The 14,955-nt window shown below is 31.6% G+C and overlaps 1 protein-coding gene across 1 annotated transcript; it reads left to right on the top strand.

Moving 5' to 3' along the window:
• The first annotated feature begins 5,346 nt into the window (after window positions 1-5,346).
• Window positions 5,347-11,743, top strand: LOC8270275 (farnesylcysteine lyase). The gene is made up of 4 exons (XM_002516287.4): window positions 5,347-6,398; window positions 10,006-10,362; window positions 10,523-10,698; window positions 11,110-11,743. The coding sequence occupies exons 1-4, from the start codon at window positions 5,712-5,714 to the stop codon at window positions 11,375-11,377; spliced, it is 1,488 nt and encodes a 495-aa protein (XP_002516333.2). The 5' UTR covers window positions 5,347-5,711; the 3' UTR covers window positions 11,378-11,743.
• The last annotated feature ends 3,212 nt before the right edge of the window (window positions 11,744-14,955 follow it).

Below are 14,955 nucleotides of genomic sequence, written 5' to 3' on the forward strand. Positions count from 1 at the left end.
TAAATACAAAATCGATCAAACATTACTTGAAAAAGAAAATGTTTCTTCTGCTAAAAAATGAAATGTTCCAAAAGTTCTTAAAAATTCTTTCTCATATTAGACCATTTGTATCTGTATGCATTCGGATCCCAATTCATGGTTCTCTCAGTTCGAGAAAGAAAAATAAAAGGATTGAACCATTTCTTCTGATTTTGTTTCAAATTCTATAAATGTTGATTGATCATATATTTTATTATAGTTCTATAATTCAGAGTATCATTTCCAATTGGATCTTTTTGAATTCCATATTTAAAATTGTGATTAGATTTATTCATTAAAAAGAATTGAGTTAATATATTTCTTATTTACCCATATATACTATATTGGATTGAATCAGATTTAGAATCAATCCATATTGATTGACTGCCTCCATTATGTTATTGCTAGCAAATACTATTATTTTTTATTTTAGATCTTCAAAATAATTTCCACAGGAGATTCATACATTTTTCTTTTCTGATCCTTCAAAGAGGAGTGAGTCTTACTATTATAAATAGTTTTACAAAGTTCAAGGTAATGCACATATATTCATACATAAAATCAATACAAATATCTTTTGCTAAAACTTCTCTACGAGTATTCAATCCCTAGATTACCCTTTGAAATTGAAGGCCCTAGTGCAATGATAATATACTTCTACTACACTTTGTATAATTTTTTAATCAATTATTAACACCATAATATATTCTTGCAACTATAAAAATATCATTTTCTTATTTTGAAGAAAATATTAGCTATAGCTGACAATTCTATAAGACTTTTGACAGTTCTCCCAACTCGTTATATATAAACTAGGGCTGAGCATGGATGTCACAACCAATTTTTTTTTTTAATTAATAATTAATATTCATTAGCATGTCATTAAACATATCATTTGCATCATGATTATATATGATCTATTTTATTATATTATGTGGTAGATAAATAAATTATTTAGTTACATATTGATTTAATTGAAAAGTAATGATTTTGGACTAAATTGGAAAGTTAGAAAGAAAGAGGATTAAATTGTAATTTGCCTATTTCTACACCAATATACCACCTCTTTCATTTGTTCTTATCTACGTATGCTTTCCAATTTCCTTTTCTTCTTTGTCTCTCTCATTTTTCTCCTTTCCTTCTTCAACTTTGATTTTCCAAATCAAACTCTACAAAACTTTTAGTAAGTGAAAATCAAATTCTTCTTTTAAGCTTGAAAGATTTGGGCTTTCTTAATCAAGGAAAACAAAGGTGAGTAATTTTAATTGCTTGATTTTGCTGTAAATTAGGGTTAATGATATGAAATTGTTGATGATTATGTGTTTTGGAATTGTTTAATCAAGAGTAAACATGCTTTTACTTGTGATCTTGAAGCTGAAATTTCTGGGCAGATTTTTCACTTATGATTTCGTGACCTTAGAGGCTTTATCTCGAAAATTTTCAAACATGAAAGTTGTAGGTATATGTCTTAAGAATATCTCTGTAAAATGGTTTTGCAGATTGTTGAGTGAGTAGGAACTTATGAGGTTCGATTTTGCTGCTACTCTGTTTTTGGTTCAGCAGGTGACCTGGTTTTTGTGCTGACATTTTGAGGCATTTAGAGGCTGAACCAAGCAGAGAGTTAAACATGAAAGTTGTTCATTTATATATCTAGTATATGTCTGCAAAATTTCATAATTTTTGGTTGAGTATAACATGAGATATGTTGAACTTAATATGGCCTGCCCGAAACTGTTTTAAGCAGAAATCGGGCTTAGGATTCAGAAATTTATTGCAAATTTTGTGTTTCATAACTTAAGTTAGAGAAGTCCAAATTGAGTAAAATTAGTGTCTATAGAAACTTTAGAATGTTAAATTTATATCTGGAGAGTTTCATCAAAAAATTCATTCGTTTGGTTGGTCATTTAATAGGAAACTTTTTGCTGTTCTGTTTAGATGAAAATTTGAGCAGCTGTATAGAAAATGCCATAACTATTTCTATACCAATGATTTTGAAGTGATTCTTTCTGCTATGGTTTCTATAAAAATGGAAGTGTAATTCTGAAAAATATGAGATTTTTATTAATTGTACATAAGTTTTGGTGTAATTTCTAAATCAGTACCTACAAACTGCCTTCATCAACAAATATGTTGATTTGTTGTCATTCATCTCATGCATCATATTAATATCTAGAATATATGTTATTTTGTTGAAATGTGATATTTTATTGATAGTAAATATATATATATATATATATATATATATATTTATGCCTTGTGATTGAATTGTATTTGTATTGAATATGTGAATAGGTTCATCCAAAGGCAAGGAAGTGGTAAGAGAAAAAGAATAGGATTACTTTGTTATCCTATAACTTTTGGTAAGTATTTAATAGACTAAACTTTGTGTATATTGAGTAGGGACTGCTGTTTGATTACTTGATAATTTCTTGGTTGACTGAGTTGATATTAGTTATGTTTTTGGCTTGTTATAAAGTGAATTGATTGTGATGTGTTGTGAAGTGAAATGATTGTGATTAAGGATTGATGACTTTTGTATGGATATTGTGTGATCGGGAAAGCTGAGCCGGGATAGCTACCCGAGTATGTGAGATGGCAAGACCGAGCCAAGGATAGTCTTGTCAAGTGGTTACCGAAATTTAAAAAATGTGAGGAAATGTAAGGATGAGTCATCTGATCCTAATTTGATAGAAATAATGTGGAATTGAATTATTTGACTTGGTTGAGTTTGAGATTATTTGCATTACGTGAGATGAAATTATATGTTTATGAGGATAACTGAAATGGTTGATTTTGTGATTGTTAGTTAAGTGTTGGTATAATTTTCTGTATTGATAAAGATTTGATAATTCTAGCCTAATATACTATAGTTTAGTAAATTAAATGCTTATTGAGTCGCTAGCTCATTCCTTAGCAAATTTTTTTTTTCAGATTAGTGCAGTTGTAGATAGCCTTAGCTGTGCATTGCTCTCTTTGCATCAGTCAATATTATCAGGTGGGCCAGAGGAGTTATCTAAAGCATTGGAGCATTTTGGGAACTTGTGTGAATTAAACTACTGTATAAATATTTCTTATATATATTAAGTATGTCATGCCACTTAAATTGTATGAATGTATATTGTAACTAAGTAGTAAATTATGTTTATAAAGTTATATATATATATATTGCTATTCAATGGGAAGTTTGAGTTGGGGTGTTACAATGGATCTCGGTGATTCCCGCCTGAACCGAATAACCGTACCGAAAAAATACCAGAACCGAAATAACCGAAAGTTTTTATAACCAAATTAAACCGATCTGAATTTTTTTACTATTACAGTATGGTATTGGTTCTTTAGTAAAAACTGTACCATAACCGCATTCGTAATCGATTTCGTCTTGGTCGAGCCGACCAAACCGTAGAACTGAATTTTTTACATATATTTATTAATAATTATTTATATTATATAAAAAATACATATTAAAAATAACTATAATATTATAAAATACTTTATACTTTATAAAAAAATTATTTTATATTTATCATTTATATAATTCAAGCAATTGTTATCGAAATAAAAAATGATACATATTAAAAATAAGTATAATATTATAATATACTTTATACTCTATAAAAAAATATAAGTTATAAATATTAATATGTCACATAGTATACTGATACTAGTAATCTAGTATACATACTACAATACTAGATTTAAAGTACTTGAAAGCTATGTGCAAATTAAAGTACTTGAAAGCTAAGTATACCATTTATTATGGTGAAAATGAGGCAAAAATTTAGAAAAAATAGTGAAAACAACTTTAAAGTTGATGGTGGATGAATACAAGATAATTGAGGATCAATTATATATGGGTGAGTTTATAGGGAGCTTAGAGAAATCTGCATATGATAGTGGGCCAAGTGATACAGAAACAAAAGAAAAAATTGATGAGTTCTTTTTAGAGGAAGAAGCGCAGCAGAATTTGTCTAAGATATCTGAGTTAGATAGGTACTTCGAAGAATTTGCAGAAAAATTCACCATTGATTTCGATATCTTAGCATGGTGGAAGGTGAATTCAGTAAGGTGTCATATCTTGTCCAAGGTTGCACGCAATGTATTGGCTATCCAAGCTTCAATAGTAGCCTCTGAATCTGCATTTAGTACTGGAGGATGAACTTTAGATCAATATAGAAGTTCTTTACTTCCTACAACAGCGGAGGTCCTCATTTGTTGTCAAGATTGGCTTAGAAGTTCAAATAAACCTATCAAACTAGAAGAATCAATAGAGGATATTGAAAGCATAGAGTCAGGTAACATTTCTTTACTTCTTACATATGTTTGTTTATTGCTGATGCTGTTAATTTTTATTGACGTAATTTTTTACTTTTATTGTAAAAATTATTCAAGATCCTGAGATTGGTGAGTTCCTTATGCCAAGATTAAATGTGAAGTGCTAATTTTGAGGGGAGGTAATAACATTCCTTTGCTAATTTTGGACATATATTTTAGTGCTACATAAAGTTTGTAAATTTATTTATTTTAATGATTGTCGTCTACAAAATATTTTTATGCTAGTAGTAACATATATTTTAATAGTTTGTATTTGAATATTGAATGAATTAATATATTTGCAAGTGACTGAATTGCAAAACAGGTTGTTCAAGAATGTGATTGCAATTCTAATTCAAATTTTCATGCTACTTTTTTTAGGTTGGTAATCATATTTTCTCTAAATGTATTTGATTAAAGATGAGATTAAAGTTGTGTTTTTTAAATTTTTTAGAACCGAAAATAGCACCGAACCGAACTGTATTTAACCGTAAAATTGGTACAATACGGTATTGGATCCTTTTATGTTTGATACGGTACTAGTATCTTCAATTTTAAAATAATCGAGGTTTGGTATGGTACTGGTGATTTATAGATAACCTAATTGAATCGATCCGTATTCAGCTCTAACTTATAAACAAACTAAAGTACTGCATTTTTTTAGACTTTTCTCAAGACAAATTTGAACAATTCTCGTTCAACTTAAGTTGCCACAATGGAAGTTAGATGGGGTTGAGTCCGAGAGTCATGGTCATCCTTACTAGCTTATGCGGATTCACACTACCTCTAGTCAATCGATGTTGAGCTTTAGATACGAATTATTCCAAATTCGATAATTATTTGCATGAAGAATCTTATTATGGTCATCAATATTAAGGAAATGCTAAGGCTCTTAAAACTCTTTAATACTCTATAAATGCATCATACTATGTTAAAACTATTGTATTCATTTATAGAACTAAAAAGGGTAAGGTGTATTTAACTGTCATTTAATTGTAAGTGTAATGAGTCGAGCTCGAGCTCAAAGACGAGCCGAGCTCCTTGATAATACTCTACTCGAGCTAGCTTGGGAGGCTATATTCAATATGTAATGGTGGAAGAGATCGTCGGTCAAGGAAGAAATATTGAGTGTTGCATTTTTAATCACATTGTGCGGAAAGGCTATTGGAACTGCTGCTTAAGAAAAAGAAAGTTTAGAGTGAGGAATGGAAGAAGGTTCTTGGAAATTATGGGTTTGCCATCCAAGGGTATATAAGAAGTCAACTGTCTCAATTACATCACTATAACGCTATAAAGATTCAGGGTGTGAAACAGGTTTAATCAACAGAACAAAAGGATTAAAATTAGTGGTGTCTATCTGTCTACCTCCAGTATCAATAATAATGTCAACGCCACTCACAATCCTCTCACTAATACTCTTCTCTCTTCTCTTTCTCCAATCCCATTCCCTCTCTTCTCCACCACCCAATATATGCATCATTGGCAGTGGCATCGCCGGCTCCTCTCTCGCCCACTTCCTCCGCCGCTACTCTCCTCCAGACTCACCATCATCCGCCGCCCGAATCCTTGTTTTCGAGAGAAATGGCCTCGTGGGAGGCCGAATGGCCACTGTCACAATCTCCGGCGAGACCTTCGAGGCCGGTGCCTCTATTCTACACCCAAAGAATTACCACGCCTCCAATTTCACTAGATTACTTAATTTAAAGCGAAAGGCGCCTTCCAGTTCTGAGAGTTCCATTTCTCTGGGTATTTGGGATGGCAAGAAGTTTGTATTCAAAACGATCAGTTGTGAGTCTAAAATTCCTTTTGTGCAAAAGATTCTCTCTTTTGCTAATGACTTCTATATGTTTTTGCGCTACGGCTTCTCTCTTTTCAAAATGAGTAGCTTCGTTGAGGTTACTGTAAACAACTTCTTGAAATATTATGAGAGCTTTGGAACTAGACCCATTTTCGAGACTGTAGATGAGATGCTTAAGTGGGCTGGTTTGTATGATCTCACTACTCGTACTTTGCAAGATGAATTGGTTAATGTTGGATTGTCTACCTTGTTGATACAGGAACTTGTCACTGTAAGCGTCTTATCATCTTTTCCTCATTTTCTTTGTAATACTATTTGCACATTTATGTTCTGGACTTCCAAAATCTTCTATCTATACAGAAGACACCTGATTTATTATCATTACCCAACAGAAAGGCCAAGTGCATTAAAGTTTACATATAGTAAGGTTAGTCCAGGACATATATGGATTTGAGTTGAAGTCTGTTTATGCAGCACATTCTGGGGCTTCCTATTTCTCTAACTCAAATAGGGTAGAACATTTTCAGGACAATTGCACAAAGTGGTATTGATTTCGCAAGTGCATTGAAATATATGATTCATCTTTTCTGTGGGTTACCTAAGTGCATAAAGTCGAGAGTAGAATTGAAAACAAAGATAAAAGTCAGTTTGCTTTTCCTTTTTTTCTCAGTGGCAGAGATCTCTCTGTTAGTATGCTGGTTGCTAAAATTTCAATGTTTTTGCAACCAATTAACCTTAATTAAACACTATCTATTGAAATTTTTTTTCCCTTATATTGACTTCAAGGACACTGGGATCAAACATAATCTTCTCGGGACTGGTGTAAGAATCTGGATGCTGTCATTGGGCCATATTATTTGTATTTAGTATACCGTTATACTGCTTTGCTTATAATTTTACTAGTCTCACAGCCTGCAGTGCTATGTTTGGGTTGGATGTCCTGTGTTATTGTTGGCACCCAATGGACTAGATCATTGTGAGGATGGTTCAGTGTAGTTGATCAGATTTTTTTTTTTTTATCAGTGACATTAATTAAAGTATATTTTAAATGAATTTAAAAACAGTGACTACTTTATTCTTCCTAATAATTTTCCTTTGGTAATTAGATTTAGAAAACTGTAATCTCTTGAAAGGTGAATGTGCTCCTCGTACACTTAATAGGATCAAAGACCATATAAAGATCTAACAGTGCTTTTGGAACTGTGAGATTGGAATTTGTTTTGGCATTGATTTGTGACACAATATATGTATAATAGGCTTTTTCTAGTTGGGGAGTACAAGGTCACATACATCAGAAGTTTTTTTATTGATTCAATTTGTAGGAGCATGATATGGTGCAAGTCTCATATGTCTGTAGAAGATTCGTTTTGATAGCCTTAATGTATTAGCTTGGGCAATCTGTACTTATTTCTCATAAATGGTTTATCTATGATTTCGTGTTAGAACGATATTTTTAACAAAGTACAATTTTCTTCTTATTATCAACTAAGTAACAGTGATACCTAAAACTGACAGCATTAGGTTATGAATGTTTGGCCTAAGCACATTCCTTTCGTTGAACAAGCAGAAGCAAGAGAAGAAAAATCTGAACACCTTTAGGAAAATTTAAGATGATAATATAGATTCAAAAGCTTTTATTTATTTATTCTTTTTAAATTAGTATCAGAAATAATCAAGCATGTGTTATTGTCACATAAGTTATGAGGGCATCTGAAGAAAATCAAGCTTTTATAGTAGTTATTTAAAAAGAGTACGAAGGAATATAATTAGTTGATCCTGCCAGCTCTGTAGTATATTTGTTTGTAGTATATTTGTTCAAGAATAATAATAAAAAGGGTGGAAAATTATATCCTATACATGATCACTGCCCAAAAATGTCGTTCTAGCTTGTTTCAAAGAGGCAAAAAGATAATTACAATGCAAATCTGTAAAACTCCTGTAAGACTGGTTATGTTCTTACATTTGTTTACTTAGGATATTGTGGCGTATTCGTGATTGAATCATGACTCTGATTCAATCATACAAGATTTGTCAATTTCATATACCTCATTCCATCTCATCTCTCATTTTCTGATCTATTAGATTTATTATGTTGTAGGACACCTAACACAATCTTAACATTTGTTAAAACTGTTTTATATTCTTTACTTGGATAGGAAGATGTCATAATTGGTTCCTGGATTGATCATTGTTAACTGTCAATTTTTGCATGTTCCCAACTTTTATTGTAAATGAAAATGGTGGACGGGGAAATTTCATATTGTTGCATTTATTTAGTAGGTAATAGCATTTGTTCTTTACCAAACAAGTGCATCATAACACATAATTTTTAAACTGAAGTCTTGCTGACATCTTGTTTCTCAAGGTGTTTATTGAGCTTATCAAGATTGAATCACCATGCATCAGATAAGTAGGAATCCGGTACATATGAACACTAAGGAAGTTGTAGAAATTTGATGAGATTCTGAGGCAATATGGTTATTGAACTTCAATTAGCTGCAAAATTTTAGGTTGATGACAATTGTGACTTTAACCAGAATCTAGCCATCCAAATTTATATAGATAAAATAGCACGGGGTGGTTCCCGTCATGCATGACTCCACTCTCTATCTCATCTAACCACTCTTTCTCTCTCTCCTCTCCAAATTTGGCTATTTTGAAGTAGGGTTTAACTTGCTTGTACTTGACCGGGCTCTTCCCTTTCAGATTATGGTTATGCCTAGCTCTGCTACCTAGTTCAGTTTACTTTGAGTGAAGAAGGCAGAACTGAGATAACTTAATATGCTTGTGGAGGAAAAGTTTTGAAGTTTTTTCTAATGCTTTCTTTTTTTTTTTTTTTGGTTAATTTTAAGGAATGTCACCACGTCCAGTACATTGGACATTCCTGACAGTTTTGTGGTTGAATAAGGTGGCAAGTTCTTAAATTGAATTCTGATCCTGAAAAAAATATCTTATTCTTGAACTCAGACATACTGAGCACAATTGAATTTTACCTCAATAATATCTCTGTGGAAAGAAAAGGAAAATGGTATGCAATTGAATGGGTAGGGTAATTTAGAGTTCTCAATTTTACTTGCTCCATTTATACAGGGTTTGGGTTTGAGACAGGTATGGGTGTAAAATGAATGCTCGTTTAGTATTTGGACTGAATACTGAAACGCTAGTTAGGTATATTTACAGGATTATTATGTAAAAATTATATAATTGTTCGCTAAAGTAATGGAAACAGTTTTATATGTATGTGGATAGTGCTAATAGGTTTTGGGACAGGTAAGGATAGTAAGTCTTAATCTAGTAACTGATAGGCTCAGGTAATGAGGTTGTCTGCGGTTTCAGATTATGGGCAATGAAATTTTCTCAGGTTTCCTAGGCTAGAAAAGAGAAGGGGCAGAATATACAAAGGATGGTTTTAAGGCAGTGGTGTGGTTTTGGTTGTTGAAGAGGGCGGCGTTGTGGTAGAAATTAGTGCAATTATGAGTTGAAAGAGAAAGAATTTTGAAGTCCCGTTAACCAAAAGTGTATAATGACTATTCACCTCTAACCTGAATTGTCTGGAATCTGGCGAGATGACCCATATATTACTGTAGTTTTAGTTATTTAAGTGTGACAAGTTGAACTTCTCATAATGTTACTACCTGCTAGTGACTATTGCCTTCACTACCCTACTAGTTACCAAAGTAAAACTTTATCAATTTTCTGTGACCAATTTAAATTAGTGACTGCAAAGTATCCTAATATTGTTTTCCTTCACCATTGGTGAAATTGAGCTAGACCATTTATGAAATGTTAATTTTTGTAAGTGGCTCATGACTGTCTTTGTCGATGTATTTTGGAATTGAGAGTTCCATCACTCTGGAATTCTGTTGAATTGTGCACAGGTCATTACAAGGATTAATTATGGTCAAAGTGTCTACATCAGTGGACTTGCTGGAGCAGTTTCCCTGGCAGGTTCCGGTGGTGGATTATGGGCCATTGAAGGAGGAAATTGGCAGATGGTTGGTGGCCTAATTAATAGTTCAAATGTTGAATTACACCTCTATGAAGAAATACATTCTATCTCTTACCTTGGGGAATATTATGAGCTCAACTCCACAAAAGGAAGTTATCCATGTGAAGTCGCAGTTGTTGCTACACCACTAGATGAATCCAATATTCAATTCAGCCCTCCAATTTCAATTCCTAAGAGGCAATTACAGCACACACATGCGACTTTTGTGAGGGGCCTCCTAAGTCCCGTAAGTATTCTGTCAATAGTAAATTTCATAGTCCAATTGCAACTTCCCACTAATAAATTTATTCCTTTTCGTAATTTTCCCTCCTCAACAGTCTTTTCTCTCCATCTATGGACAGATACTATTTTCCTCTATTATATTTTGATGTTTTTACTTTGGACAGGAATATTTTGGCCTGAAAGCTGTTTCAGAAATTCCGGAACTGGTGGGCACGTTAGAGGATCTTGAACTTCCTTTCTCAAGCATTTCCATCCTAAAGCAACACAATCAGACAGATATGACTTACAAAATATTCTCTCGTAAAGCAATGTCTGATTCATTACTTGATAGCATTTTTAGGTAATATTTTTGAACTGATCACAAGATCCTCAACTGCAGTGGAAACAAACCATACAAATGTCTAGGAAATTGTGTCAACAACTAATGTTCATTTATCAAGTTTATCTAAGCCATTTCAGAACATACTTTATCCTACCCACTAATCATTTCCAGTGGTCAACATAGCTAACTAATCACTTCCAATATTCAACATCAGTTCCAAGATCCAAGGCATTGCTGTTAAGATAATACTGAAAGTGAAAGTCCATAATTTTATGCTTTGGGCTATTCTTGCACTTAGAGCCTAATTACCAGATTTTGCACTGAAACTCTTTTCCTCTGAGCCTTGTACAAAACATCCTGCATTGTTAAACTATGCATATAAAAGCTATGAACTGTCATGTACTGACTATTTGTTAATGCCGCTTGCAGTGGAAGGGAAGAGACTATAAGAATAAATTGGGGTGCTTACCCTCAGTATAAAGCTCCTGAAGTATTTGCCCCCTTTATTTTGGATGGTCATAATCTGTACTATGTGAACGCCTTTGAAAATGCAGCTAGCACCATGGAGACAAGTGCAGTTGCAGCTGAGAATGTAGCAAGACTCATCTTGTCCAGAATTTCTAGTGAGGTATTTTCGGACCCATCAGACTTCATGAGCTCTTGTTCTGATAGAGAGGTATTGCATTCAGATTTGTGATTCAAATGGTATACCTCCTTCGAAGAGTACGTTACTGCAGTTGAAAAATGGGTTTACAATGGTTCTTCCATCAATATTCATTGTTGTAGTCTTGAACGTCACTTTTAATCTCAGACTTCTGTACAACTGGATATGTATTATAAAGCCAATGAAGGTAACCATTACCACTGGCGTTTTTAAGGATTCTGGCGCTTTAGTCTGGTGGAAATCCGCCAGGTGACCCAATTTTCTAAGCGGATGCCATAGCTCCCGAGAAAAAGAAAGACTTTCTGAGGTTGTACCTTACCCCTACGTCTTGACTGCTGCTGCAAAACTGTATTTTAAGTGTGTTACTGCAGAAGTGTGAAAAATAAACTTTGTTAATAATCTTATCTTATATAGTTATAATATTGGCTAACAAACAAATAATTAAAAATAGTATTGTTTTATTATAAAATTAGCCTGAAAAATCAAAGTAGTAATATAAAAACTGTTCTATTTTACTAATAAATTTAGTAAGATAGGACAATTATTGTATCTGAAATGTGTTTCTTTTATTCCTTTTATAATTCTAAAATTTTTGGATTTTATTCAATACTGTGATTATGATTGAAATTTATTTTAGATAATAACTCTTCATTTTAGAAATAATATATTTTAATAATTTAAATTGTAATAGTTTATTAAAAGTTACCTTCAAATATTAATGGACTTGCTATAATTTCTTATCTTAAAAGGTAACATATTAATATTATATTCTTAGGTATTAGCTTATATGAATTTGATAATAAATTTTTATGGATTAATTCTTACAATTACTCCTCACCTTAAAAGGAAATATATTTTAAATAAATTAAATTTTGGTAATTTATTATTAGATTATCGTTCATTAGTAAATGACTTATTTTTAGTTAAACAATAATTTCTTATTTTAAAAGTTAGCATACTACTTATATTTTTAACGTTAATCTTTGTAATTTCTAATTAAATAATGATTACTTATTTAAAAATAAATGTTTTGATTATATTTTTAATACTAATCTATTTAAATACAATTCTATATATCAATTTAAAATTCCCCAAATATTCTTACCTCGCGGCTAAGAGGAAATATAGAAAGTAGGCTCGATAAAATTGCAAGAAACACCAAGAAAAGTGCTAGAGATCATCAACCACAGTCATAAAAACCAAATTATAGAAGACGATTGTCTTGACACATCCTCATAAATTTATTTAATCGGTATGCAATGAAAATAAAATGGTAAAAGTACATAACTTAAAAGCATCTAAAACTTTAATACGGTTCAGCTTTATAGATGTATTCATATTTTAATGATACTGTTATTTTATTATTTAAAATTTTATTATATAATTATAATTTCAAAATTCATTATTTACTTTTAAATGATTTTAGGCTGTTAACAAAGTTTATTATCTTTCAATTGGGATATATAAAGGAGATTTGGTTTGACAAACAGTGCTGAGAATTGATATAAAACATAAGGAAAGGTACAATAGAAGCAAAATCTTTTTCAATTCCCACCAAGGGTCTCATTGATATAAGTAAGCGTAACATACAGAATAAGTAAAAGATAGAGAAGGCTTGGAATTTTTGGTCAATCCAAGGAGTGCTTCTTGCTTTGTTGATTCTTGATTCTTCAAGGATAATTGATGCACTTCAAACTACTTAAATGACTAACCTCTTTTTGTAATCCACATAAATTTTTAAGCAAAGATTTCTTAAACAACTAAGAGATTGAGAAGAGATGTAGAAGATTGAATTTAAGTTACAAGTAAGGAGATAAATCAATTAATCTTATTGATTGATTCACCTAAATTGTTCTTCTCAAGAACATATTTTTCTCATCAAAATCATTAATGCTTGCCACCTCATTCATCTCTTTCTTTATATATGGCATTTTAATGAAAGTCTTAAAAGGTTTAGAATTTTTATAAAATTCTAGTTTTCATTAAGTTAAATTTTTGTATTTCTAATTGGACTTTAATTAATTAAAGTCTAATTCATGCATAATAAACCTGTTTAGGATGAAAATTATAGGTTATTAGCTCTTAATTAATTAACTCTTAATTAGGCCCCATATATAAGAGCTTAAGCCCAATGCTTAAGCCTAATTTTAATCATCACTTAAAGTCTATTTATGTCTGATCCAAAAGGTTCTTAACATGTTGGCAATGAATATGGATTATGAATTAAACATCTTTAATTTGATATCAATTTTCTAATTAACTTAATCCATATTCATAGATTAAGATTGACATCTAATAATCCATCATGACCATCCAAATGTATAGGAATGATTAAAAGTATTTTTATCAACCTTTACAGTGAACAATCTTATAATGTAATTCAATATTTTCATTGTATTTTTATCCCAATTGATTCATAGAGTACGGATGCAAGTGTCAACTCTATAATTGAACCAATCGTATTTATTTTTGATAATTGCATATAACATTTTGAATAAGATCTATGAAATGTTTTTCATAATCTTCATTCATACAACTTTGGCCAAAGATGTTCATGCTAAAGCATATTAAGAATTATCAAGATAAGGTCCCATGATATATTACCTTGGACAATGAATTCTCTACTAACAATTGATGTCCTTTAGAACCAAGAAAGGGAGGAGGGGAGTTGAATTAGTGACTTCAAATCGTGGAATATAGATGAAGTGCTCTAGAGTCACACAAGGAATTAAACAAGTGAAAAAAATAAGGAGTTAGGGTTAGAAAGAATGAGACAAAGAGATTTATAGTGGTCTAGGAACATCCTTCCTTTGTCCACTCCTCAAGATCGTACTTGAGTATTTCGATATAATCAAAACTTGATTACAACCCTTGAGGTTTTACAAGCTCACCCAACAACTTCGTGTTTTAAAGGCTAACACTAAACCTCTTCCTTTAGTGTATCAATGCCTCACTAAGTCCCTTTACCCTTGAGCTTAGTTGGAAACTCAACAACCAATTTCTTATATTTTTAATACCTAGGCTCACACAATAATCCTTTTGATATAGTTGAATAAAGGAATTCAACTTAGAATACTATATAAAGAAAGAATTGAGTATATTAAATTGAGAATTAAATTTGCAAGAGTTTGGGCATATTAAAATTCACACACTTATGTCTAGTGTCTTTCAAAAGGGTAATTATACTCATACCTACCTCTTAAGTATGTGATGCAATAAAGACAAGAATTACAAATGATCCTTTAAGCTTTCAAGGAGGTATAATGACAAGATCCAAGTCCAAAAGGATGCAAGAAGCTTTGTTGGGCTTAATTAAAGACATTTGGAGTGTTCAAATACAACAAGGCTCAGCCCAAGATTTAGGATTGTAAAAAGGATCCAAGATCATCAATTTAGTGCAATAAGATTCATTTGAAACCTTTTTATTTTTCATTTTTATTAGGCTTTTCTTAAGTTATAGTGTGATTAGTTGTCTTTTAGAGTTACAAAATGGATGCACATAATTAGTCATAATTTGGAATTACAAAATGGATGCACATAATTAGTTGTCATTTGGGAGTTATAAAATGAGTGACATCAATGTAAAAACAGCCACTTTTAATAAGTTTTAA

This window comes from Ricinus communis, chromosome 7 (assembly GCF_019578655.1).
Source record: "Ricinus communis isolate WT05 ecotype wild-type chromosome 7, ASM1957865v1, whole genome shotgun sequence".
NCBI classification, from domain to species: Eukaryota; Viridiplantae; Streptophyta; class Magnoliopsida; order Malpighiales; family Euphorbiaceae; genus Ricinus; species Ricinus communis.

What these genes read in the sequence shown, in the direction of transcription:
- LOC8270275 (XM_002516287.4), top strand. Translation starts at nt 5,712, where the DNA reads ATGTCAACGCCACTCACAATCCTCTCACTAATACTCTTCTCTCTTCTC. An exon ending in TGATACAGGAACTTGTCACT is followed by an intron (nt 6,399 to 10,005) that starts GTAAGCGTCTTA and finishes AATTGTGCACAG; the next exon opens with GTCATTACAAGGATTAATTA. An exon ending in TTACTTGATAGCATTTTTAG is followed by an intron (nt 10,699 to 11,109) that starts GTAATATTTTTG and finishes TGCCGCTTGCAG; the next exon opens with TGGAAGGGAAGAGACTATAA.